General features: G+C 33.8%; 1 protein-coding gene across 12 annotated transcripts in view; it reads right to left on the reverse strand.

Moving 5' to 3' along the window:
* The window catches only part of LOC131852290 (phosphatidylinositol 4-phosphate 5-kinase type-1 alpha), a 68,453-nt gene that overhangs the window by 18,580 nt on the left and 22,717 nt on the right, over window positions 1–27,156 (reverse strand). For 6 of the 12 annotated variants that reach the window (XM_059202963.1, XM_059202962.1, XM_059202964.1 and 3 more), the window contains exons 4-14: window positions 24,187–24,398; window positions 23,357–23,521; window positions 17,594–17,746; window positions 16,776–16,928; window positions 16,162–16,307; window positions 15,036–15,083; window positions 12,970–13,062; window positions 12,630–12,762; window positions 11,581–11,668; window positions 8,465–8,527; window positions 5,631–5,705 (exon numbers count right to left, since the gene is read on the reverse strand). In XM_059202963.1, the coding sequence (XP_059058946.1) occupies window positions 5,631–5,705; window positions 8,465–8,527; window positions 11,581–11,668; window positions 12,630–12,762; window positions 12,970–13,062; window positions 15,036–15,083; window positions 16,162–16,307; window positions 16,776–16,928; window positions 17,594–17,746; window positions 23,357–23,521; window positions 24,187–24,398 (1,329 nt within the window). Of the gene's footprint in view, window positions 1–2,864; window positions 4,471–5,630; window positions 5,706–8,464; window positions 8,528–11,580; window positions 11,669–12,629; window positions 12,763–12,969; window positions 13,063–15,035; window positions 15,084–16,161; window positions 16,308–16,775; window positions 16,929–17,593; window positions 17,747–23,356; window positions 23,522–24,186; window positions 24,399–27,156 lie in introns of those variants that run through there. The other 6 variants (XM_059202965.1, XM_059202956.1, XM_059202959.1 and 3 more) reach the window with 5 other exon arrangements.

Below are 27,156 nucleotides of genomic sequence, written 5' to 3' on the forward strand. Positions count from 1 at the left end.
GTTAATATATATAAAAATCAATGTATAAATTGTATAATAATAATAATATATATATTATAATACCATAATTTATTTGAACACACATAAAAATAATGATAAAATTAAACGAATTATAGTTTTATAATATTAATTCATATGTATAAGATATTTGTAATATGGGCCTAGTAGCTTGAAATAATGAAATAAATAAAATAAACATCACTAAAACAGTAATAAGTATAAGCGTTTTCAGACTACGAAAAAATCGACTTCAATCGTTAAGTATACAAACAACAAAATCATTAACACATTATCTATAAGGAACAATTGTATATCATCTTGTAATAATAAAGGTCGTTAACACTACAGCATTTTCATTCACATCTCCTTTCGTGGCCGGGAATATGTATGAACTAACATCATACATTATTTCGCAACATTAACATTCTTTTTACATTTTTCATTTCACCAAAAATCCGTTGGAATTTCGTCATCTAGAACATCTCTTATTTTACATATGGCTCACCTGAATAACTTAACTAGAAAGCTCAAAAACACCGGCCTATATTTTTTTAATAATCCTGGACAATTCAGTCAGCCCCATCTAGTGCCAAGATAAGTAGAGCTTGATTTATGGATACTAGACATTACTTATATACATTTTTTGGTTAACACATATGTAATACAAAACAGCCAGATCAATACAAAAAAATTATACGTGGATTGGATCGTGGGAGGAAGAACAGAACCCGCGTCCAGCAGAAATAAAACGGTGTGCTTAACCACTAGACCATCGAGGCAGTCAATATTCTGGACTAATTACCATATAGCTAACAACATACTATGTCAGTATGTTCACCTACATGCTGTTTCCCCTGAAAAGCATCGTGATAAATTCCTGGTCGATAATTTGTCATGATGGGCTAACTGACTTATCCTGATTATTTTACAATCATCCCCTGGTGCCCCGCCAGCGCAAACCGTTAGCTCAGGCACACCTTTCTTATTTAAATCGACTTATTTCTTATGTACAGGCGGCAGAGACATTTTTAATCATACTCTCTTTAAAAAAGTTTTATTCGAGAGGTATAAAATTTTGTACTTGCTTTTATTTCCAATCATTAATTTCTTGTTTATTTTTACTGTTGGTGTTATAAACTATTTATTTATAATAAATAAAATATCCATACATTACAAATGAAACAAGGCAATTCAAACATTATTTGTTTTAATACAACATTATATACACATTTTGGTCAAATACAGCACGAACAGACGATAACCATAATTTTATATACAAAATTAAACAATTCAATAATAAGCATGATACCATTGATGACAAATAAGTCATTCATTGATTAATATTCTTAAAAATCATCACATAATTACAGGACTACCTCTGATTACCCTATCTGATTGTTTGGTAGAGAATATGTTAATGAAATATCTACATTTATCTATACTAATATTATAAAGAGGTATAAGGTTGTGAGTTTGGATGTTCATTGTGATCTGTGATACTACTGATCCGATTTTGAAAATACTTTTAGCCTTCAATAGACCATTTATCAACTAGGCTATACACTATATAACATCATTCTACGCCTAATAGGAGTGGAGCAGCAATGAAAAATGTTGCAAAAACGGGGAAAATGTGAAGCAAAATTTGCTCGGATCAACTAGTATATAATATTTGTGCATTTAATTTTATGTAAACAAATAAATAAATAAATAATATCGTACATAACGTCATATACGTGAGACGCTTGAAGAAATTCTTATGAAAATTACATAATTTTGTTTCAATTACATATCGATTTTTAATTACCTGTATTATATATATTAAAAATCCATATAAATATTTATATGATTCTTCAGATATATCCAATATCCAATAAAATCAATTGTACAATAAAATAAAATTAAATATTTTCTCAATACTCAATATTCGTTTAAATTCAATTTTTATACATAAAAGAAAATTATCTGCAACCGTTAATAAAACACAATATTCTTGTCAACTTGTTACAAAGGTTTTTTATTTTAAAATACATACAATAAATCTTCTCTCGTGACAAAACTGATTCAAATATTATGGATACAAAAATCTCCAGTCTCAAAATAAAACAGAAACGAATTTCCACAGAATACGAAAACTATTTAAAAAATGTCGAGGAGAACCGCGCGCACATACTATATCTTACACTGCACACATTAAACAAAATACTGAAATCCAACATTATCTATTTTTTTTTTAATTTACATCATCAATTTAATATCAAATAAACCTAATTTAATAGGAAGATATTTGGAAGGCACTTATGGACAACGTTTACATTTTTTCTAAATAATAATTATAAGCATCAGGCAACAATATTACTTTAACTTTTATCTTACATTTTAGTTCAATATTCAAGCGTGTTTTTAATATACTTTACCTATAACGTAGATAAAGATTTTAATTTAATTAGAATGCGGAACAAGCTGATGGTCAACTTGATGGTAAGATGGTAACACGGATATTACGTCATCATGTGACGCCCGTGACTTATGGGTTGCCATTCCGAAGGACTAACATATCATACCTCCTTATCAAGCAGTCAAATTACAGTCACTGCTTTACTTCACCCTTCGACACAAACATGTTACAAAAAACAAGCTGTTTGGTGCAATAGGTAAGACATTGTGAACAAGTACAACATTTATTTGAAATGAATACGAGTTGAGTTTATTGTCAGTACTTCTCATCTCGAAATCGTTCCGATCTGACGGTAGATTTGACATACCATAAGAGTCTGTAATAGTAGTTCTACTACAGATTCTTATGGTATGAAAATATGGTGATTAAATATGAATTTTGAATTGAAAGTGTATGAAACTTCAACATTGCTGTGATAGTTACACTCAAATCCTACTTTTTATAAGTTACACCACTTTGCCTTCTAATTGACTTTGAATAAATAACTTAATATCAGTCATACATTAATAACAATCAATTGCCTATAGATACTCTACTAGCATCCATTACTAAACAAAGAACGCCAGTGGCATATGTTTCATATCTATACAATTATTATTTATGCACCTAATAACAAACTGATCATTACAATAAAAAATACAAACTTTGGAAAATCTTCTAAAATTAAACTACGTATAAACAAATAAAATAAATTAGCTACGTCTATATTCAAGATTTTCGATTTAATACATAATTTTCATAATACTTTTAATCTATTCCGTATCACTTCAAACTAAAACCTGAAGAAAACGAAACAAAAATTATTTCCCAAGATCAGTAGCTCAAGCTTCAATTTGTAATTAAGTGCATAATAGTAATTATGGTAAAACATTACCAGAATACATTAATATCCAGAAGGTCACATTAAATACTTCAATCCGCCGGTGGTACAACTATAATTGTGCTACCGCTCTCTTTAGTTGTATGCACCTCTGCCTGCTCTATGGTCTTGATGTACACGATTTCTTTAATAACCCTCTCAGTTGTATCAGAGTCCTTGATATGTTCATCTCCATTTAGTTGAACAACGGACACATGTTCTTTCGTTTGTATCTCCTGATTCCTCTTCAAAGGAATTGGGGATTCCTGCTTTATGTATACCGTTTGTGTCGACCGCGCTTTCCGGAACCTCATATCTTTGGGCAAAGTGGACGCGTCCCTTCCTTCCAGCTCCGTTGGCGTTGCACTCCTCGTTCTATAACTAGAGTTCATGCTCTTTGGTAGCGTATTAGCACCTGTATTGGGCGTACTCTCCGTTTTAACTAGACCAATATCCATAAAGAATTTCTTGAACTTTTCTACGAACGTCGGCGATTTCGCTCTGTTTAGACTGTTCGTGAGACGCTCGTTCGACTGTTCTTTCGAGCTGACCTCGTCTATTCTTTCTGGAATATTCGACATGCTTTTATGTTTCTCTAGAACGACTCTGCGTCGTGGAGACTTGGTGAAATCATCGTCGTCATCAATAAATGGTATATCTTGAAGGTTATTCTTATTTCTTGTGTCTACCGATGCATCTTTGTAGACCTTACCGCCGGCGGGTGTTGACGGTTGGTCTACGTATATCTGCGGTACGCTTGTGCTAGTGTTATCTGTTTGTATGCCACTGTCCGCTAGACTACCGTTGATGTGGGAGCTGCCAGCGCCGGTGCTGAGGACCTTCGTCAGCTGATCAGACAATGACTCCATCGTATATACATTTTCAGCGTACGATGTCGCGGGATCTCTAGCGCCTAGGTTTGAAGTGTCAAAGTCAATACGTCTAGGGAACGTCCTGTCCATAGTTTTGAGCCTATCGGACAATACAGACGGATATTCTGCTGGGACCTGGTTATGTCTCTGGTTCCATGTAGATATCGTGGTATCTGTGAAGTCACTCAGACTTGACCGTCTGGACGATTTAGGCGATAATCTAGACATTCTCATTAGATCTGGATTGTAGTCCATTATAGGTCGCCCGATGTACATGCGTCCTGGATAAAAGACCGTTGATTTAGGCGGACGCTATTTTTTATCTATGGTACATTTCAGTTTATTCCCCCCACACTTCGGTTATCAAACCATGCCGTTAGGCACACGTCGGTCGCACATTTAACACATCAAACACACAACAAACGGTTTTTACTTCATAAAAAAAACGCGATCAAATACGTTTAAAAATGGAAACAATGAGTATAAAATACTATTTTTTTTTTACTATTTTAGGTGAAGGTATAGGAAAGGTCCATATTAGCTATTGGATAACAAACACCGGATAGGACAAAGGATGGGGTTCAAAATAAACTGAAATGTATACTACTAATAATATATAGGTACCAAAATAAAATACTTTTGCATTCACTGTTAGGAATATTAGGGTTCAAATACTACTTGTTAAAAAAATAAAAAATGGTTAATAAAATTGAATATTAGTTACTCGAGCCTTTTATTTTCATAATTGAGTTCACAATACTTTCTGTTTTATTTTGTTATATTATTATTAACTTATGTTGTCCCATTGAAAAGCTAGTCTCGTTGTTTGGGAAGATCTTTATTGTTTTACATATTTTTTTTTGTTATACTACGACGTCGGCAAACAAGCATACGGGCCACGGTAAACGGTTACCGTAGCCTATGGACGCCTGAAACACCAGGGGTGTCACGTGCGCGTTACCGACCATTAAGAACCCTAAATATATACCCTTTTTGAAAAACCCCATGCTGTAGTTTGTCGAGAAAACCTCAGCAGGTAGTTTATTCCACAATTTAAGTGTTTGCGGAAGTAATATATACAATAAAATTGTTTTTTTTAGGTCTACTGAAATGCTGTTGATCGCAGCTGGCCTTTACAGTTTCACTGACGATAGGGAGCGAGTGCACATGGCGCTCCAAACCCGTGGAAGGATTAAGGACTTATGGAGCGGCTGAAGGCCAACTCCCGCCTGACGGATACGACTTTATTCTGAGGGCACCGCTAGGGGTTTGAACCTCGGCTCAGAACGTCGTAATTTCGATCCCCGTTTGAATTGGATGGAGATCGATCGGTGGGGAATAAAAATGAATATATAGCAAATTTAATACAAAGTTATAGTAATGAAACATTGCATTGTGAACCCAATTGACATGCCCATAATGATCATATTGCTTTACATACCTGCCGCTTCGATCTCGTCCTGTGGTCTCGCCGGTTTCGCAATGCTCTTCCTCTTAGACGGAGAGTGTTTCAGTGCTGTGAACGTAAAACATGGAATTTTTAATTTACACTATTTTGCTGTATATCTCATGCGAAGTATTATTGTGGCATTCATGGAAAAAAACATAAATAAGTACGTTACAGATCGGTGTCTGTATGTAAAATATATATCAAACAATTAAGGGAGGAGAAAGTAGAATTTTATCATTATGATAAAACCCAATAAATGGGATGTTAGAATTTTTGTCTTATTGAATAAGAGTAATATATAGAAGTAATATTATTATTACGTTACGTTACGATTTTTGTCTGTTTGTATGTACGTTTATGAGTGGTAATCTCAGATATGGGTTAACAGATTTGGGTGCTTTTCACTTATATGTAAGCACTTAAAATTTTGTGTTAGTACATTTTTAGTGTTATCGACTATTTGCATTAAAAAGACATATATTTATATATTAGATTTTTCATATATTTTTCAGATACAAACAGCGAGTAGTAAAATTTTTATTATATGTATAAATGACCACAATAACACTTTATAAAAAAAATAATAGGTGGAATGGGCAACCGAAAATCTCTATAAAGAAAGCTGTCAAATCAACCGCAGTGACGTCATAGTATTGCAAATCAAAAATAACCAATCAGGACTCTAGAATACAATGGAAGCATAGTGAAAAATTCAAATATAGATTTCGTAAATTCTCCAAAAGCAAATTACTGGTGTCTTAAATTTTATAATTTTAAATTTAGAACGTATCTATTTTGCACGCAGCCAGAAAGTAAATAAAAAAAATAGTTTTTGATTATTTAATTTGCTTTTCGAGATTTAATGATTTAAAAAAAGAATCGTGCATATTTTCTCTTAGAAAGAAAGAGATAAGAGTCATATGGGAGCACGAGAACAGACATGAGAGGGTTCTAACTACAGATGGAGAATATATGGACCAGAGAATCGGTATACATGATCTTAGTCGATTAAATTAGCAATGGTTGATAGACAACTACTATTTTCTATAAAAACTGTTATAAACACATTTTTCATGTTTTAAACATCAATTCATGTTTTATATTTGAAAAGAATATTACAGATTCCTTTACAGAAGTATAAATAAAAATACACAGATATCATAATCTATAAAATCCAGATTGGTAAGTGACAATAACATATATAAAAAAATAAACGTGTTCAAGTGATGGAAAAACCAATGATGGGATTAAGCTTCATTAAAGATAACTCAAAAGCTGGTCAAATTTAAAACCACGCGTGAAACACCAGATTTCAAATAAAAATAGAATCAATAAAATCGGTTCGCGTATACAAAAGTCCAGAGATAAAAACATTGGAGAATTAAAAAACTCCTTTTATTGAAGTTCATGAAAAATGTGTCGTAATTTTTAATTTCTTTGTGAATATAACAATTTTATAGAGTAAGAAGTACATATATTAGAGAGAAAGGGATAAAAGGAGATGGATATATCAATGATAACAGACAAACATCATGCGTCGGATAACATCCCACAATAACAGGGACTCACTTAGACCTCCACAGATGCGCGCCAGAATCCGATTACGGACAATTGTTTGGAAAAAAAAAATGGAAAAAACACAGATATTATTTTTGGCAATTGGCAACACTGTCTCATTAGGAACTGGGTTGGCGTGCATGACTCACTCACATAAAACAAGTCATGCGAAATATATTAACTTGTTATAAACAAAAAAAAAATGCATCCAATTTTCAAATTTAGAACGAACGAAAAATGAATACTATAAAAAATAAGTGTAACATGCCTAATAAAATTTCAATTGCGTTTAATAATAAAGAAAATAAAATGTAAATTAAATGTTAATAAACAAAATACATCAGCGTAATTTAAAACTCCTACGGAAAGGTTTGGGTGTTGGTGCCGTTGTCATACTGTATTTTAATTATAAATAACGTTAAAAACTCTATTTTTGTATACCAGTAATGGCACTCCAGCATACAGATACAGAGTTTTTACTGTTTACCATCAGATAGGTAAACGGTAAAAAACTTCCATGAACTACTCATGAGCTTAATAGGGACGGATACTTGCTTTTATCTGTATGTATACTTGGCCATTCCACGTGGAAATATATATAAATAGCAAACGGTTATAATCATTAAATAAATATTTGCTAAAATTATTCTAATTAAATACCTTCAAAATATTTCAGATGTAGCCTATGATCTATCAGCATACTTACAATAATTATAAAAAAGAACTTACTTGGATTATTAATTAAAAAGACAAAGGAAAATCTAGATTTCTCTGTCTTTGATTTTATTTCACACTCATACTTGTATTAGCGTCGCATACAGCTATGACCCGCTCATCCTACTGCGACTGCGTGCTGTGCAATATTGTGCATCTGTGGCGCGTAACGCGGGAAAATAAAATAGACAATAAAAAACTTCTGCTGACATACTAATTCTTAATTGTGTTATACTATTGAATACACCTTTTATGTCTCCAATTTACTTTTACTTCAATATACTTTCTAACAACGACCTGATTTATAAATGCTGCCCCTACTGACATACCTAACATATTTACTCCGACGTTAATACTGATATGAGTATTGACATGTTTTTTTTTCTTTTTGTATTTTTTTTTTAAGATTTCTAGCTGTTATTCGATGTTTTCTTTAGCTCAAATAGCATTATGTAAATGGGGTCTGGGTAATAAAAAAAAATCACGCCGCTTAACACCAACACCCGCCCCCCTACACACGTCACAACACATACGTCATGTGCATCGAACGGTACCTATGTAACTGGTCACCAGCGTTCTGAACTTGCGGTGGTTGCCTTTGATCTCGGGGAGGTCCACTAATTAACAATACGCCCATGTTATTTTGTGAGCAACACTCGCTTTTTTTTTATACTTGGCAAAGGAATACATTTATACTGACGTAATATCATTTAATGCAAAATAATTAAACATACATAACATCAATTGCAGATAACTTATACTTAAACGACACTTGTATGCTAGGATGCCGAAAACATTTTGTAACTGTGACAGAATATCACAATCGTGACAAAGTCACAACTTTAAAAAACCTGTCAAACTCATCATTACGGTGCCAATCATCTTGACATGATCATTCTGTAAATATTAATATACGTATATGATGTTTACCACCTTGTCTAACGAAGTTTTTTTTTAATTATTGATATTTAATATTTAATTAAAGATGATTAACTTAATATTATATAAAAAATAACGAGTGTCGCTACGCCGTAACGAATTATAGGCGTGATGTCTGTTCAAGCTTAATTATCCATATGAAACACAATGTCATTAAGTTTGATTTTAATTCGACTTTCAATTATTTATTACGTCATGAAAGAGACAGAACATTGTCCTGTACTGTGCAAGTGAAGGAAACACCAATCTAAACTCTACCCCTAAATTCATAAAAACGGAACCTACAAAACTGTTTTAAATATTAAGAATGTTTTGTCACTTTTTTTCAAATATACAAAATTTGCCGAAGAAAAGGATAAACGAATTTAATAGACGATTCGAGTTTTATGAATAAGAGAACATAGCTTACACCACATTTCTGACAAAAACGTTTACTTAATTTCCTATTATTTATGTAAGTCACTATACAATATTTCATTGGTATCTATAAAAATGATTAATTTATTTTAATTTCCTTCATACTGCATACAAAATAACATGGTAGAAGAGGACTGTTAGTAATGTGGACTGCTGAGCCCATTGCTACCAATGTACCATGTCAGATTGACTTCCACGCATTTCTCCCTGGAAACCATGATATATTCTTGGAGAATTTGTCACGATGGGCTAACTGACCTGACCTCATGTTCATCTTATCATCCTCCACTGGTGCCCCGCCAGCTTAAACCGTTAGCGCAGGCGGGTGCACCATTCCAATATCATCAATTACAAGAAAAAATACTAATTAACAAATTATCCAATACAATTTTACCTAATCACTCTACCTGAACAAACATCACAAAATTACAACACAAAGTTACACAGCGTTATTGAATTATTTCCGAGAGACTAGATTTTTATAAAGAAATAAACATATATTTTGTATATGTGTTTACTATTACTTACTAGTAAAGGGTATGAAGAGGATGAAGTCAAAGTAACATAAAATACTCTGAAACTAAATCATGTTCACCAAAAAACAAAGTGGAAATTTTAATATGATTTAGCGGTCAATTCATATATTTTATAACATAAGGGACAAACGAGATTGAGGCTGACCTGATGGTAAGTGATTACCGCCGCCCATAAACACCAGAACGTTTCAATAGAATAAGCTCTTTTCTTGAAGGTTTCAATATCGTATCGTTTCGGAAACAGCGTCGTCGGAAGCTCCACAATGTGCTTTTGGGTGGCGAAAATAACTTTTTACTGTATATTTTTATATAAATAGTGACGTCCCGTATAGAACTGTGATTATTTGTAATGGGCTTTTAAAATTATCATTTAATATATATTATACAAATAATTATAGTTATTCCATAGTATATAATAATGTCATCGCCGCAGTCCATCCGCTTATATCTTTTAACGCAACGGTTTTCAATGCAGTTTTCAGCAATAGACAAGTGATTCAAGAGGTACGTTTATATGCCCAATACTAGCGTGTTATAGTATAGAATAAGCCGAGAAATTCAAAGATTTGTAATGCATCCATGCTTAGTCGGGACAGGTCGCTAGTAAATAATAAAAAAAACCTTTCATACTAAATTAATTACATGACCGTACAGTTTGTATGAGAGTTTCGCTCCTAAGAATATCCTTCAATTCTTGTCCCTGACGAGTCTAGGTAGCGAACTCTGAAAAAGGGCGAGCACAATAGATCTATGTAGGTCGCAGTGTTACAGGTTCAAGCACCTGACCCAAACACCCCAAATAAAAAAAAAAGAGATTTAAAACAATCTTTTCAAATTCCACTTTACTTTTGGTGATATTTATTAAGTCTCATGAATATTATTATCTGACTTTTGATCATAACCAATAGTAAACTTGTACATATATAATATGAATATATCTAGTGCCTCGAATATACATATATATATTACCAAAATACAGCGTCTCCTATTGTGGATTAGAGAATAAATTAGACACATTAAAGTTAGGTATTACACATAAATAGCTTTTGATGAAATATCAATTTTATAACTACTTGGAGAGGGTCTATTTTTGTACTTAGGTTTTAGCGTGATGATGAATAATTTCTAACCAAAATGGTAAACAACTGGATTGATCACATATTAAGAATAATAAGAACAAAAAGAATTATATTACTCTATTTTTTTTTATAGTTATTACAAAAAATAAACCCTATGTCGAAACTATATTATTTTTTCATAGTATATTCATTAGAGTTATCTGCTCAGAGAAATAGTTAATTAGCTAATTATTACCCTAAACAGTAAAGATAACTTTTCTTCAATAAACGTACTTCATAAAATGTGGCATTTAAAAAGGTATACAAAATTGAATCAAAACCAATGTTCGCGTGATTATATCTGTACGTCTCTTTGTTACCAACATACGATTAAACGGCTGATGGATATTAATGAAATTTAACGTAAACACAGATTGTATCAACAGAGCAGACATAGTCCACCTTTCACTTAAAACGGGCAGGAAAAGCTATTGTTTATAAGCTTAAAAATTCTCGACTTGGGGTTTCCGCGAAATATATTCTCCTCAACACCATTTCTTTTTCCTACCAATAAAAATTACGTTAAGTATACATTTGTGTACACCACATAATAAAGTATGTTTATTTGTTATCAATGTGATATTTCCGTTATTTTAAAAAGAACCATATAGTTCATCATTTAAAGTTCAAGATAGTATAGCATAGCAGACATAAACTTACACGAAGGTATTTTCTTGAACACAGTTTTGGCCATGAAAGCTAGAAACCTCTGCGCGTAGAAGTTCGGTCTGTGGACTGAAACGGTGTCCTGAAAAAAAAATACATATAAAGAAAACAATTATTAAATGCGTCGTTATCTAGTTCCTAAACCAAAAGTCTTGTGTTCAAATCTATTCGATACCAGATAAACCTTGTCACAATTTAATTTCTTACACTCTGGTGATGGAGACCGCAGATCCAAAAATTCCAAATAAATCTGACTAAGGTGATGACAGACGGGAGAAGGCGGTAGACTCGTCTCGTAACAACATTATATTAAAAAAATAGCCAGCAAATTATTAGAATGTCAAGTAATAATAATAATAAACAACCCCTGGACAATTAACACAGGGGCATCTAGTCCCACAGTAAGCAGAGCTTGTGTTATGGGTACTAGACAATTGATATACTTAGATACTTAGATTTTTTAAAATCTTTTTTTAAATACTTAGATTTTTTAGTAAATACATAATATACATAGAAAACACGCAGACCGATACAAACAATCATACTCATGAATATGTTTGTACCGTGCGAGGAATCGAACCCGCGACCATCGGAAGTAAATCCGCTAGAACACCGAGGCCATCATGTATTGTGTGTCACAATCGCAAACATGTCGTAGATCTGTGACGTCATATTTCGGCAAGTGACACTTTACTGTACGGATTGTATTTTGTCAAAGGCTTCACTTACAGCCAGTGATTTTGCTAAACAAATCCAACAAAAACAATGTATATACTGAGTTACACTACGTTATTTATAAGGTATACTGTGTTATGTATAACAATATTCTGAACAACAAAAAGGAAAGTGTTTCAGGCGTCTCGGGTAATCGTTTACCATCCAATACCAATAATTATACAATTGATAGAAATACTTAGTACTCTACTAGTATATCTATCAGTTGTATAATTATTTAGTACTAGATGGCGCTATGCGAATTGTCTATGGTAATTATTATTATTATTATTGAACTCGAAAAATAAATGGTATGTGAATATACTCACCCCGTCGTGTATCATACTCTTCCACGTGTGTTCCAGCTTCTTCCGCAGCCGGTAAGACTGCAGTATATCGATGATACCCAGGAACAGGAGTAGGCGCTCCCCTCGCGCGTTCCTCGCCGGAATACCGCCGGGGCTGGAATTGAAAATGAAATTGTTTCGATACACTGAACTTACAAAAACAACATCTTATCTTAATCCTAATTTCTAATCATTACATAGTATAAAACAAAGTCGCCGTCGTTGTCTGTCCGTCTATAGATAAGTAATATATAAGTAAAAGTAAGTAAAGTAATACATAAAAGATAAATTTGCTATTTTTTTATGTACAAGTAATACATACGGCACATCTTCCTCCTCGTCAATGGGCTCGCTCTCCGCTTGAATACTCTCCATCGCCGTGGAGTGCGCAACCAACCGTTGACGATTTATGGACCTGGGCACAACAAACAAAATTATTACAACAAACTGCCAGAGCTTAACCTAAATCTGCCATATTCAAATCCAGAAAAAATATTCAAATGTCTTATAAAATATTTCCTTTCGTTCGTCCTCGTAGTTCTATCGAATTAGCACACTGTTTTACATCCGATGGTCGCGGGTTCGATTGCTCACATGATGCAAACATTTGTATGATTGTTTGTATCGGTCTGGGTGCTAATTAACATGGTGCGCTAAATCAATAGAATTGAATAGAATAGAATAGACAATCATTTATTCAAATAAACTTACATTGAAGCACTTTTGAATAGTAATTACATTTTTTTAATCTACCGCTCATTGGGAAAGCTGTCTCATCACAAGAAAAACGAGCAAGAAACTTGCGTGTTGCTCTTTTTATAGACCATGGAGGATTGCACGATATTTTGCAACGGCAATGTATGATGTATCAGTTAGTTATATATAAAATAATTTGAAGTATCACATTTGCAAGCAAGGCTTTGGTTATTAGTATTAAATTATATATTTGTATGTATGATTACAAATAGCATATATAAGTTACATCTCAAGTTTTATAATGGTATTGTTAAAGTATTATTGTGTTATTTTTGGGACAGTCACCACTTAGTTCTCAGTTTAGTTTTGAATTTTAAGGGTCGGAACCCGCATTGCATTCCTTGGTATTTCAGGCGTCCATATGCTATGGTAACCGTTTACCATCACATGGGCCGTATACCACCTATGTAGTATAAATGAACTTTCCATCGTGTGAACATTCTGCTTATTTGCCATTATATATTAAACATCACAAATATATTTTTGTATAACATTAATGACTACACACAATACATGCACTGGGAAAGAAAGAGAGTTGTCAGTAATGTTGCCTGATGACTCCATTGCTAACAACGTAGGTTGACCTCCACGCGGTGCCCCCTGGAAGCAATCATGACAAATTCCTGGTGAATTTGTCATGATGGGCTGACGTGATCTCATGCTCATCTTATCATCCTCCACTGGTGCCCCGCCAGCGTAAACCGTTAGCGCAGCCGGGTGCATCATTCCATTATCATCCATAAAAAAATACATGCTTTCACACACCCCTACACACACTCATCCAATTTGTATCTCTACATACATATCCATGCAATTACACAAGTACTCGTGTAGTATGTTAGTAGTATGGTAGTAGAACATTTAGCTTCAGGACAGTTTGTAATCTGTTTTAGAAGGAGGTTACGTTTTTTTTATTTAATATCTACCCTTACAGATTTAATTTGCCCCACACTGTACTTTATATTTCAATAATTTATAGTTTTTATTTTATTACTTAGCTGATCTCACAAAGGTTGTTTTACCATAGAAAATGAATTAAAATCGCTATTCAGAAATATGGGTTGGTGATAGAAGGGTGTAAATTTAGGGTTATATGTTTAATGTCGCATTAAAAAATAAAAAGAAAGATCATAAAATAAAAACAAATGTTAGGCGTGGACAACACTTAGCACTGAGGGGTATAAAAAATAGATAGCAGCTGATTCTCAGACTTACTGGATATATGCATATAAAATTTAAAAAAATCGGTCAAGCCGTTTCGGCTGCGTATGATAACTAACATCGTGACATGAGAATTCTTCATTACTTTAGAAGTTTTTTTAGGGGAACTACGGTCGAAAGGGTCAATTATAAATGTATTTATAACATTATAGAAATTCCATAGTCGTTTAAAACCGGATACTAATAAAATTAGTTGCTGTATCAGCACAGTGTATTGCAAATTAAACCTTAAGACATGACTTCAATACAGGTTAGAGGCGGGTAAGTACACTACATAAGACAGAAATTATTTGCTGCATCAGTACAGTGTAACGCAAATTGAACCTTAAGACATCACTTCAATACAGGTTAGAATCGAGAGAAACACCACACAAGAGTTAGTTACAAGCATAGAAACAGTAAATATCGTACTGTGTTCGTTTTACTTGTGTCCCGAAATCCTCCTTGAGTTGCTCTGACCTGAAAACCGTATATACATTACCGCCACCAAAAAAAAAATACAATAAATTCTTACCTAACAATCATATCGTCAGAACAATAATAAATAAATGCGTAATCATTACTTAATATAACAAATCCTTTTTCCATAAACATATACTGATTTCGAACATTGTTTCGTGTAATATATAATTTGTGCAACATAGAAGTAAAAAATAAATATGTTAAGAGCCTTTTCATAATATTACAGTAACAGTATATATAAATATATTTCAAATTGGAGTGTTATGGCATTTCGAAATATTTACACGATTTAAAAAATTATGACAAACCCACTCAAAAGTGAAATGAATATATGTATAAAATTTGCTTTTATAAATAAGGATGTTGTATATTTTATATATGCATTATATTGGCAATAGATTTATATTATATTATATTTTATATTATAATATCTTTATATTATTTGTGCAATAAAGAATATTGAATATTTTGCGAAAAAATGTGTTATATGACGTAACAAATTTAATGTGAAATTGCTCTTAAATCTTAATTAAAAATAACGCAAATGCATAAAAAATCACACATAGATATATTAGGACCTTGTGCATTGTGTGCTACAGCAGTGCAAAAGCCGTAGCTGAGTATCGTTTTACCGGCGGGCAAACACAGATTTTCAGCTATACGAAATGACATAATGGTGTAAATAAGTCATTGCTCAGCATCGTTTTTGCCCGGTGGGCAAACACAGATTTTCAGCTATACTAAATGACATAACGGTGTAAATGAGCCATAGCTCAGTATCGTTTTTGCCCGGCGGGCAAACACAGATTTTCAGCTATACGAAATGACATAACGGTGTAAATGAGCCATAACTCAGTATCGTTTTTGCCCGGCGGGCAAACACAGATTTTCAGCTATACTAAATGACATAACGGTGTAAATGAGCCATAGCTCAGTATCGTTTTTGCCCGGCGGGCAAACACAGATTTTCAGCTATACGAAATGACATAAAGCTGCAAATAAGCCATAGCAGTATCGTTTTTGCCCGGGGGGCAATCACATATCTTCAGTTATAAGAAATTATATAACGTCTCACCTGGTCCGGTTGAGTCCGCTACGTTTCGGTTCCCCCTCAGCATCATCATCGCTTTGGCCGGAGTCAGTCCGCTTCCTTGATTCCGTCTTCTCACGCTGCGCCTCATCCAGATTGTGGATGCCGACTAGCAGTGAATAATCCATAATCTGTGAATGAATGAATGAATGAACTCTTTATTATTCCTCTAAACAATAAACGAGACAAAGAGGTAACAATGGGACTACAAAATCTGTGGACGTACAAAAAAATTTTGTTTTATTAATTTAAGTCTACTAATAACCTATATCATAAGAAATAATATTATTGCATACTAACTGTGCCCGCGTTTTACACGCGTGAAATAATAACCTATATCATAAGAAATAATATTATTGCATACTAACTGTGCCCGCGGTTTTACACGCGTGAAATTTATAGCCTTCATGTTATTTTAATGTATAAGTTATATTACTATAAAGTTTCAAATAAGAGTATCCAACATCCACCCATACTCACAAGCTTTCGCGTTTATAATATTAACTAGGTATGCTCGCGGTTTTACCCGCGCTTTAAATTTCAATATATAAATTTCGTAAAGATGGCGTAAAAGGCGATTATCAGTAAAGGTGACTCACCTTAAAACTCTCCAAGACCCTACAGTCCCGTTGCATAGTCTTCGTGAGAGCGGTATATGTGTCCGCTTCGAGGAATATGCCCTCGGGGTGGTGGTCCATGAAGTCCAAGTCCTTGTAAGTGGGCGATGACTTCTGTCGTTCTGATTTGTTTGCCTGCAAAACATTATGCGTGATATTGTATTTGTAACAAACTATCCGGTGACATACATACCGATAATGGAACAAATTATTCCGATTAATCTGACAAACGTAAATTTATAAATTCGTTTTTCTTCCTAAGTGATAATATTGGGAAATTACAAAGCTCGTATAGTTTTCATATCAGTAACTAAACAATAAAAATTCTTCAACATTGGTTTTGTGGTTTAAACAACAAAAGGTGAGTAGACAGACGGACAGAACTACAGAAGATTATTTATTATTAATAGTTGAAACCGCATGTTTTATGTTTATAAACCAACGATTGGAATAAAACAAATACAAATTGGTTAAACTGTTTCTAGTATTAACACATACAGACAAAAACTATAACGATCATTGTGATGAGAGTTCATGTGTTCATGTAAGTCGGCCTAATAATAGATTTTCTTATCTTACATATACAGACAGATATATATATATATAAGATAAGATATATATATACACACGTTTGTATAGATTTAACGTTGAATTTAGACTAGTTTGCCCACTGTTAGAAATTACCGCAGCCTATCCTCTGCCCCCTGTTCGAGCAGGCCCAGTCATGTTGCACAACCTAGCGTCATATAGCGTGATCTACCATTTAAAAAGTTCTTTATCACATTTAGCAGACTACTAACCTTCCTTTTATACGTGGATCCCTTTAAATCATATTTCTGGTGAAGCTTCACAGAGGACGGTAGTATGTTGTTCATTGCGACCAGCCGTACATTCTTACTGTTACACTGGTAGCAGTACAGGCCGAAGAACTTTGGTAGTAACGTCCGCGGGTTCTGAGGGAAATAAAACAATATTACATCATACTAGCTGACTCGTGCAACTTGAACTTTTCCCTTACGTCATATATTAATGTACTATATCAGATAGATCTCCTCGAGACCCCATGGAAACCGTTGTTAATAGTCACGATGAGTTAACTGATCTGTCTTCACCCCCATCCTATCATCCTCCACTGGTGCCCCGCCAGCATATACAGTTAGCGCAGGCGGGTGCACCATTCTATTATCATCCATAAAAACATCATAATATTTCAAGCGACATTGTGCGAAATTATATCACGAATTTCTTGATTTTTGATCCCTTCACCGTCATTGTCACAGGTGGTCACATTTGTGGGAGTCTCCCCTCCTAGTGGGACGTCACAATTTTGCACTAAAATAGTAGATTGAATTGAAAATATTTTTAGTTCAAATTTTATATATTTTATTCACAGACACACATTTAGATATATTATACACTAGCTGACCTGTACAACTTCGTCTGCATTTCATTTCACCATCTTTTATAATATTTTTCATTGCAGCTCCGCTCCTATTGGTCGAGGAAGGCTTTAAGCTACGCTAATTGGCTTTAACATTACGCTAAAGTTATATACCTTATAGCCTTCCTCGACAAATGGACTATCCAAGACAAAAATAATTATTCAATTCGAACTAGTACTTCCTGATATTAGCGCGTTCAAACAAACAAACTCTTCAGCTTTATAATATTATAAGTATAGATTAAAATGTGACCTCAAGAAATTTAAAACATTAAAGAGGACAAAATGTGACATTGTGTGACAAAGAATTCCCACTCATAGTCACACAGTCACATTCTGTCAACCTCCTTCCAACACCTTAACGTGTGACGTAATTTATGTATGGACCCTTATTACAGCTCCTAGGAGAACATTTCGCACCAACGAAATCGCAATCAAAATGAATGGAAACCAATGTGTTTAACCCAAATGATAGCAAACAACCGGAACAATACACGCATATGCACCAATTTTATATGCTTTACGCAGTTGAACAAACAATATTGTACTCTTTTCATAATTAAAATTATGATTTCTATTTATACAGCATATATTCTAATATCCAAATTATGTTGCAGCTTATCAAATATTGACACTATTGTCTATTTCCGAAAATGTGCCAAGTGTGAATCGAACAGATTCACTTTTGGGCCGTATGATCACAAGAAATATATAAAGAAACATATGTAGGAGAGGCTTCTAGCTGGAATATAGTAAATACATGTATACTAAACACCACTCCACGCAGAGGACATTTACTCAAAATCTACCTCGGTCGAGTTTAGCGAAGATCCGACGATATGTTCTTGAGAGGATGTCAATTTTAGTTATTATAATTATACACATTTTAAATTATTACGATGTCATTATTTATACCAATTACAAAAGTTAAAGGAACTAAGTTTTTTTTTATAGTACAAGGGACAAACCAGCTCACGGCTCATCTAATGGTAACTGATATTACCACCTCCCATGACCACCCAAACCATTTTATAATTTTTTTTAGCAAACCTCTAATAAACATTATAATATACATATTAATACATACACATGTATATGTTTATACTAATACTATTATACATATATATGTTTATACTAATATTAATACTAGCTGTGCCCGCGGTTACACCTGCGTGAAATTTATAGCCTATGTGTTATTCTGATTATGAGCTATATTACTATGTAAAATTTTATCAAAATCCGTTCAGTAATTTTTGTGTGAAAGTGTAACAAACATCTATCCATCCATACTCACAAAGTTTCACGTTTATAATATTAGTAAGATAACAACGATCACTCTGTATCTCTCTCACTCCGTTAAATCTTCTAACTGAAGTAACAAAATAATATCAAACATTTTCCGTTCTTATGGATAACATAATAAGGGGTTTATTCTTATGTTTAATCACTATATATAAAAGCTACAAGGTGAAATTAAAAAAAAAAACATCGGGATCGCTTTACGACAAATAACGGCGGCGGGGTGGGCAGCCAGCAAGCGAACAAACTCAGGGTACGAAATATACGCTCGAATTAATGACGTCATCAATAGGGTACATGCACCTTAAACTGAGTTGGGTTTTATTGGTTTAAGTCATGTTAGAAATAGAAGTACTGAGTTTATTTGAATAAAGATTATTCAAATAAACTCAGTACCAGCACTTTTGAATAGTCATATTTTTTATTCTACCACTCATTCGGAACGCAGACTCATCACAAGAAGAATGAGCAAGAAACTTGTGTGTTGCCCTTTTGAATAGATTTTTTCGTTATATAAATAATTACGCAATAACAAGTTTTTACTTATTATTGTGTTATATATAATCAACATTACCGCTACGCACTCATTCTTAGTGCAATCAGATAATATTGAAAGCGGTATGAATTTTAAGTTTTTCTACAAAAATATTATTATCCTTATCGAACTTTTATTATAATTGTGTAGTATATATAGTCTTTGGCATAATTAATATTGTTCATAACGTACTCTGTGCAGTTGACAGAGGCTGATTGTAAAAATGGCGGGAACGGCCTAATTAAATGTGAAGCGCAAATTAGCAATTTATTTATTTATTTAAATACAGTACAAATTGATTAAATATTGTATAATTAATGAAGTAGAAAGTATGACTTCTAAATATGAAGTTACCATTTTTTTTGTATATCATGAATTAATCAGCCGTACAAGTCTTCTCTGACAAATTTAAACACCAAAAACACTAGTACATGGATTTTCATAACATTTATAACCTTTCAACCGTCAGCTGTCAAAATGACATTAACGTCCCATTGTTGTGAGACCAATTACAGGGCTTCTCACTATTATATTAAAAAAAAAATGTATTCAAAAAACCAACATACAAGTTTCTTGCTCATTCTTCTTGTGATGAATTTGCGTTCCGAAAAGTATGACTATTCAAAAGTGCTTGTATTGAGTTTATTTGAATAAAGATCATTTCGATTTCCCACAGATGGGGCTATAGTGTCCGAGTCGAATAATTGGCTCCTTCGCAGATGAGAGGATAAAAGGTTTAACATTAACAAGTGACGTCATTTACGATTTTTTTTAGATTACTCTAGTGCTGTTGGCCGTAGCTGGCCTTTATAGCTTCAACTCGCGTAAGGCTTATGGAACGGCTTAAGGTCAACTTCCGGCTGATGAAATTGAGGATCATTATTTAAGTGTTAAATACACATAGTGGTCTAGCGCCGTGATTGTGGCTAATTAAAGATATTGTAGAGTAGAGAAATTAAGAGTTAGCCTCAGAAGAGTTTTAATTGGATATGATTTAGAATAAAGAAGCAATTAAAAAACGAAATTAGTTGTTTTAAATAATAATTGTTGTTGTTCTTTTGGCCCCGCAATTTCTCCAGGAATGGGGAAATTATAAGATTTACTTTATTTTTTAATAAACACATTTTTGCATGCGAAAATTTCCTAAATTAAAACAAGCTACCGCCGTAGGAAGCGGGTGTTTGCTTTTTTTTACTAAACACTTAGACACTCAATTTCAGACCCATCTCGCCTATATTTTTCTATAGTTGTAATTCGGAGAGAGAGAAGATATTAAAAATATTTACAAAAAATCTGGAGCAAGTGCAGGTCTGTCCTCGTATAAATCCGAAAGGTATAATCACATTATTGATCGCCTAAACCGCGCTATTAAAATGATACAACGACAGATCGCTGTACTACACGCACAACGGTCCAAATGAGATGCTAATTATGTGGAATAGAATCCATATTACATTGTCTCATCGCTGTCTTTACTAGTAAAGTCAAATAGGGGAGCGGGGGACGGGGTGCAGTGGGGTCAACGCACATTGACTCACTAGTTTGAATGAACAATCATGCAAAGTGACGTCACTATAGTGAATCAAAGCGTAGATAATTCCGTTATTTCTATACATTTTTATATTTTACACAATCGGCATGTACCCTATTTAATTAAACAAAAAAAGCACTAAACTAGGTGCCGGCTACATCGTGATTCTACATTGAAATAATATGCAAAACTCTGCGTGATGCCTAGGTCGTCAACAGGTGCGTCTACCTGATTGGACTGAGCCGAGCCCGAGAGTTGGTCGCTAGCGTGGCGCATCGTACCGGCCTGGGCCGGGAGTGGGGCGGACCGGGAATGCCGCATATATCTGTATCCAGCCTAAGATTTCTATTAATACTCTAAATATAGTACAAGAAATACGATAGTATGATAAATTGCGAGACTATCTCAAACCTAGGGGCTATTTTTTGTATGAATGATAATGGAATGTTGCACTAGCTTGCGCTATTGGTTTACGCTGGCGGGGCACCAATGGAGGATGACAAAATGAGCATGAAGTCAGGTCAGTTAGCCCATCTTGGTAAATGACAATTTATCGACATGGTACAGCTTCTTGCAGCTAGCAAAGGATTATTAGTTCACATTACTAAAATCCCCTTCCCCCTACTCAAATCCATGTACGCATGTCCAATGCACCATTAATAAATAACCTTTTTTGTTAATGGAGCATTCGCTTGAGCTAGCGGTAAACGTAGGAACGTACAAACGTACAAATTAAGGATGATAGAATGAGAATGACGTCAGGTGGGCCCATCGTGTCGAATTCAACAGCAACTAACACAGACTCATTACTTTCTGGAGAAATAATATAATATATGTATATAGGAAATAGACGGAAATATAATTTCTTCAGTTTAAACTAAATAGTGGTTATAACCCACCATAACGTACTTATGACAATGTTTGTTTGTGGAGAGTTACTGATGTCTTTGATCATACACTACGGAACGTTTCACAAAGTAAATAAACATAGTATGTTATATATAAAAAGCAAGTATATATGATTCAGGTATATATATTTTTAATAATATCATGTAAAACTATAATAGGTTAAGGATAGATAAATTTCTAAATTGCAATAGTAATTGTAAAGAAAAAATGTTAATTTTACAAATAAATAAATCATTAGCATTCATTACTTATTATAGAATTAGAAAAAATATTTTAAATTTGATAAATTACTATGGCTCGATTGACACAGATGGCAACAAGAGATTGTAACTGGGACAATGACTTAGAAACTGTTCTCATAAACAATATGGTTATTTACTAAAATGTATGAGTGTATACGATTTTTATCTTCAGGAACATATAATGAAATCAACAATCAAAATAAAGCTAGTCTTTATGTGTGTCGTTAACTTTAACGAAAATGCGGCTGGAGGAATTATGATGAAATTTTCATGGAATATGTCGTTAAACGTGTTTACATATAGGTTAAAAATATTTAAAAAAAAATACTCAAACAAAACCTCTTCCTGAAATTTAACTATTTCGAATTTTCTGCGAGCATATTTTCTATATTAATGTTAAATACGCTATCTACAATTGTTAATTAATTAAGTAACAAAATAATAGATGGCGGTGTATAAATATTTTATTTACATTTATCGTCACTAGATGGCTACTAGTTTGTACTACAATTATTGATCCCAAAATTATAGCACCCCTGCAAAACCAGGCAATTTAATATTTGGCAATCAAAGATATTTAATAATTATCTAAATTTGAATTCTTACCTGATCGAGATTCAAATAGTATCCGGGCAATAGTTTCTGTAGAAACTCCCCTTCTTTATGTTGCACAGTTTTTATGATGAACTCGTCGTCGTTCGTGAGGTAGAATATGCTACCGGATGCGCCCGGGTTACTCAGTTCTCTGAGTGGCGCGCTGCACATTGACATCTGGAATATACCCATATATCCAATCAAAACTAGGTTTTTAATTTAGATGTTGCATTTGGATAAGCCAACTAATATTTTAAATGCTAGATTAAGTTTCTATATTGCTTGTTTTATGTAGTTACTAATTTATATTCCTTCTATCTATCTAAAGGTAATATAAAAAAATAATTTTGTTTAACCCGACCACAGATTTTGATTCTTCATATTACACTATAGATTAGTAGTAATCACACGTCATTCCCATCCTATTACATATATAGCGTTGCCATTGCAGAGGCTAAGATGTCATACCACTTACCTTGTAATTTCACTGATTAATCTGCACCCTACAAACGGAACTAAGTGTAATAAATTTATGCTCCTTAATTTAAGGCAGATAGATTAAAATGGTATTGGACAATAAACCTATAAATTTTGTTGATGATACTGTGTTTCTAGATTCTACATCACAATAGACTCCAAGTTGCAATGAGATGCCCATTTTTCTAAATTGGCGAGTCGACTTATTGCTGCCGCTATGCGGTAAGAAGAATTAGACAACAAAACAGATTTGTCTACTTTACCTATTTCCATAGCATTATGTCCCCATAACAAAATACCATATATTTTGTTATGAGGCAAAGCAGTGGATATAGAATTTTTAATTAAGAATCACGACAACTCACCAAGAAATCATCCGGCTGTATACCGAACAGATCTCGAAAGTATCTGAATGCAATCGGCGCGTACGTTTTGAACTTGAACTCGGAGTAGTGGTGAGCGGGCGTGTGGTTCGATCCCTCGTGGGGGAAGTTCGTCGTTTCCACCGTCATGAAGTCCTGCATGAGCAGATCGCGTTCTGGTTTCGACGCGAGACCACCGATTGCGTGTTGGATTCCTGGAGAATAAATAAACAATATATTTTAGTTTTTTTTACAATAATAATAATCTCAGGATAATTTACACAGCACCATCTAGACCCAAATTAAACTCTTGTGTTATGGGTACTAGATAACATGTAGATTTTTTTTTCGTAAATACATACCTATTATACATACAAAACACCTAGACAGAAACAATAATACACATGAATTCAAATGATAAGAGTCGGCAACGCACCATCAGATGAACTGTATGCGTTATTGCCATTATCGTAGTATAAAAAAAACAATTATAACTAATGTTTGTGCCGTGCGAGGAATCGAAACTGGGACCATCGGAAGCAAGGCGCTGTGCTAAACAGCTAGACCACTGAGGCCGTCAATTAATACCCGAAAATATATTTCTATTAACCCCATTAAACAAATAAAAGGCATAATACCACCACTATGAAAAACTAGAGGAACTAATAAAATGTGGATATGTCAAGTGTTGTCACACCATGATGTTGATAATTGCTAACCTGTGACTCCCCATTTTTTATTTATTTATTTAATTCAAGCTACATGGCCCATATTACAAATACCTACCTAACCTACCTAATACTATTGACTAACATACATAAGAAGTAATGTAATATATAAAATTCTCGTATCACAGGTTTTGTGTTTATACTCCTCCGAAACGGCTTGACCGATTGGTGATATTTTATATGTATATTCAGTAGGTATGAGAATAGGTTTATAATTATTTTTATACTCATAAGCGTTAAGATGACATCACCAAAAAATTTTTTTTTTACTTTTTTAACATTTTTTTTTTTTCATTATGAATTAGCATTGAAAAATACAATCAACCCTAAATTTTCAGCCTTCTACCACTAACCCCTATTTTTTATTTATAAGGCCTAAGGCAATTTTAATTTATAAGGCAAGACAACGTTTGCTTGGTCAGCTAGTAATAAAATATATAAATTCAAATTGTATCTATGGTCACGGCACCGACGACAGCAATCTGCCACGGTAGCGCCGATACCCTCTTCGGCCAGTAGTCCTCCTGCAAGATGGGCAGCATGTTGGTGACCCTGGACCCTGGCCGCAAACGCTTTAAAGCTCGCGTTGTGACTCGATATGACTTTATTACAGCCGTATATACATTGTTATAGATATACATTGTTTTTAGTTTGTTTACGTTATTTTGTATTAAACAATTACCACATTACGTTACTACAGTTAATATTTATGCGCCAGAGGAAATGACTGATATGACCAGAAGGCCGAGCAATATTATCAGTATTCAGTATATTTTTACTAAACAATTTATATATTTATACTTATATCATTTATACATTTCTAAAACCAAAATTCACGTGTTAAACACACGCCTCGATTATTATTACTTATTACGACGACATATACTACTCTTATTCCCGACTCATCACGGTCCAACGAACAAAATCGCGGGCGGAGACCTAGTCATCAACAGAGAAAACTACAGTAATCCACTACAGAGTAAACAGGCATCAAAATCCGCGACAATTTATTGTTACTAGTGGGAAAACGTAATGAAAACGCTTCAATGTCACGGCCTTGAACTGCAAACTCCATTAATAGACCGCACACAGTACTATTCACTGTACGTATACGGTAAACCTGAAAATAGGCTGCCGTGTGTTACTTACAGCGTTCAAACACAAACAAAATCGATTGCAGCTACATTTAAAAAGAAACACAATAACAAACGTGGAAAGTTAATTTTCTTTTACGCAAATAGCAAATCGTCTAATACTTATAATTAAACTTTCGCGTTTATTATTAACTAGTTGTACCCACGCATTCGTTCGCGTAAAATAGTGACGTGGACCAAGTAATGAAAAATATTTAATAATCTAACCCAATAAAAAAGTTATAATAAAAAAGTTTCATCGTTCTAACTTCAAAAATGACGATTTTACATACAGAATTCCATGCAACTCAATCTGCATATTTTTTATACCACGTAGATGGCAAACAAGCATGCGGCCCATCTGATGGTAAACGGTTACCGTAACCTATGGACGCATGATCCACCAAGATTGTCACATGTGCGATGCCGATAATCGACATGTGACGGTGGTGATACCCCTCAAGGGTTAGGCCACTAAAAACTAACTTTATGCGCATTTTATCACCTTCAACTGGAGCAGCTGAAGCCGTTAGAGCATAATTCCATTATCATTAAAAAAGTTAATTTATTAGTTGGCACAATTTGTAACTCCCGTGTCATTACCATTGAATGAAAACAAAACATTTCTATGAATATGTGATATAAACAATCATCCGTATAATGAATCATTCTTGGATATATTCTCAGCTATGCGGCATCAGGATTAGTCATTAAAAGTATGCAAACATTAATAACGGTAGCTCCGACCTTTCTTGGCCATTTTCCGCTCACAAACAAAACGCGACTTTTTATAAAAGAAAATAAATAAATAATCTTGGACAATTAACACAGCGCGATCTAGTCCCACGGTATTATATATGGGCGTTTGTTGCCCTATCACACTGTTAAACGGATTTATATAAACATTACAGCAATATTCCTAGGCTACGGTATCCTTTTACCTTTAGATAGGCAGGTGGCTTCTTTGCCATCATCGTAGTATAAAAAAAAACCTAGCCCTTGGAATAACACATCGTCTTTAAATTAAAAAGACTATGTGATGTGTAAAATGGGCGAAAGATTTGTGCAAGTTATTTTGGCATGCGCTGTCTTAACTTCGCAAAGAATATGGT

Source organism: Achroia grisella, unplaced genomic scaffold (genome assembly GCF_030625045.1).
Source record: "Achroia grisella isolate CSIRO2021 unplaced genomic scaffold, CSIRO_AGI_Agris_v1 utg841, whole genome shotgun sequence".
Lineage (NCBI taxonomy): Eukaryota > Metazoa > Arthropoda > Insecta > Lepidoptera > Pyralidae > Achroia > Achroia grisella.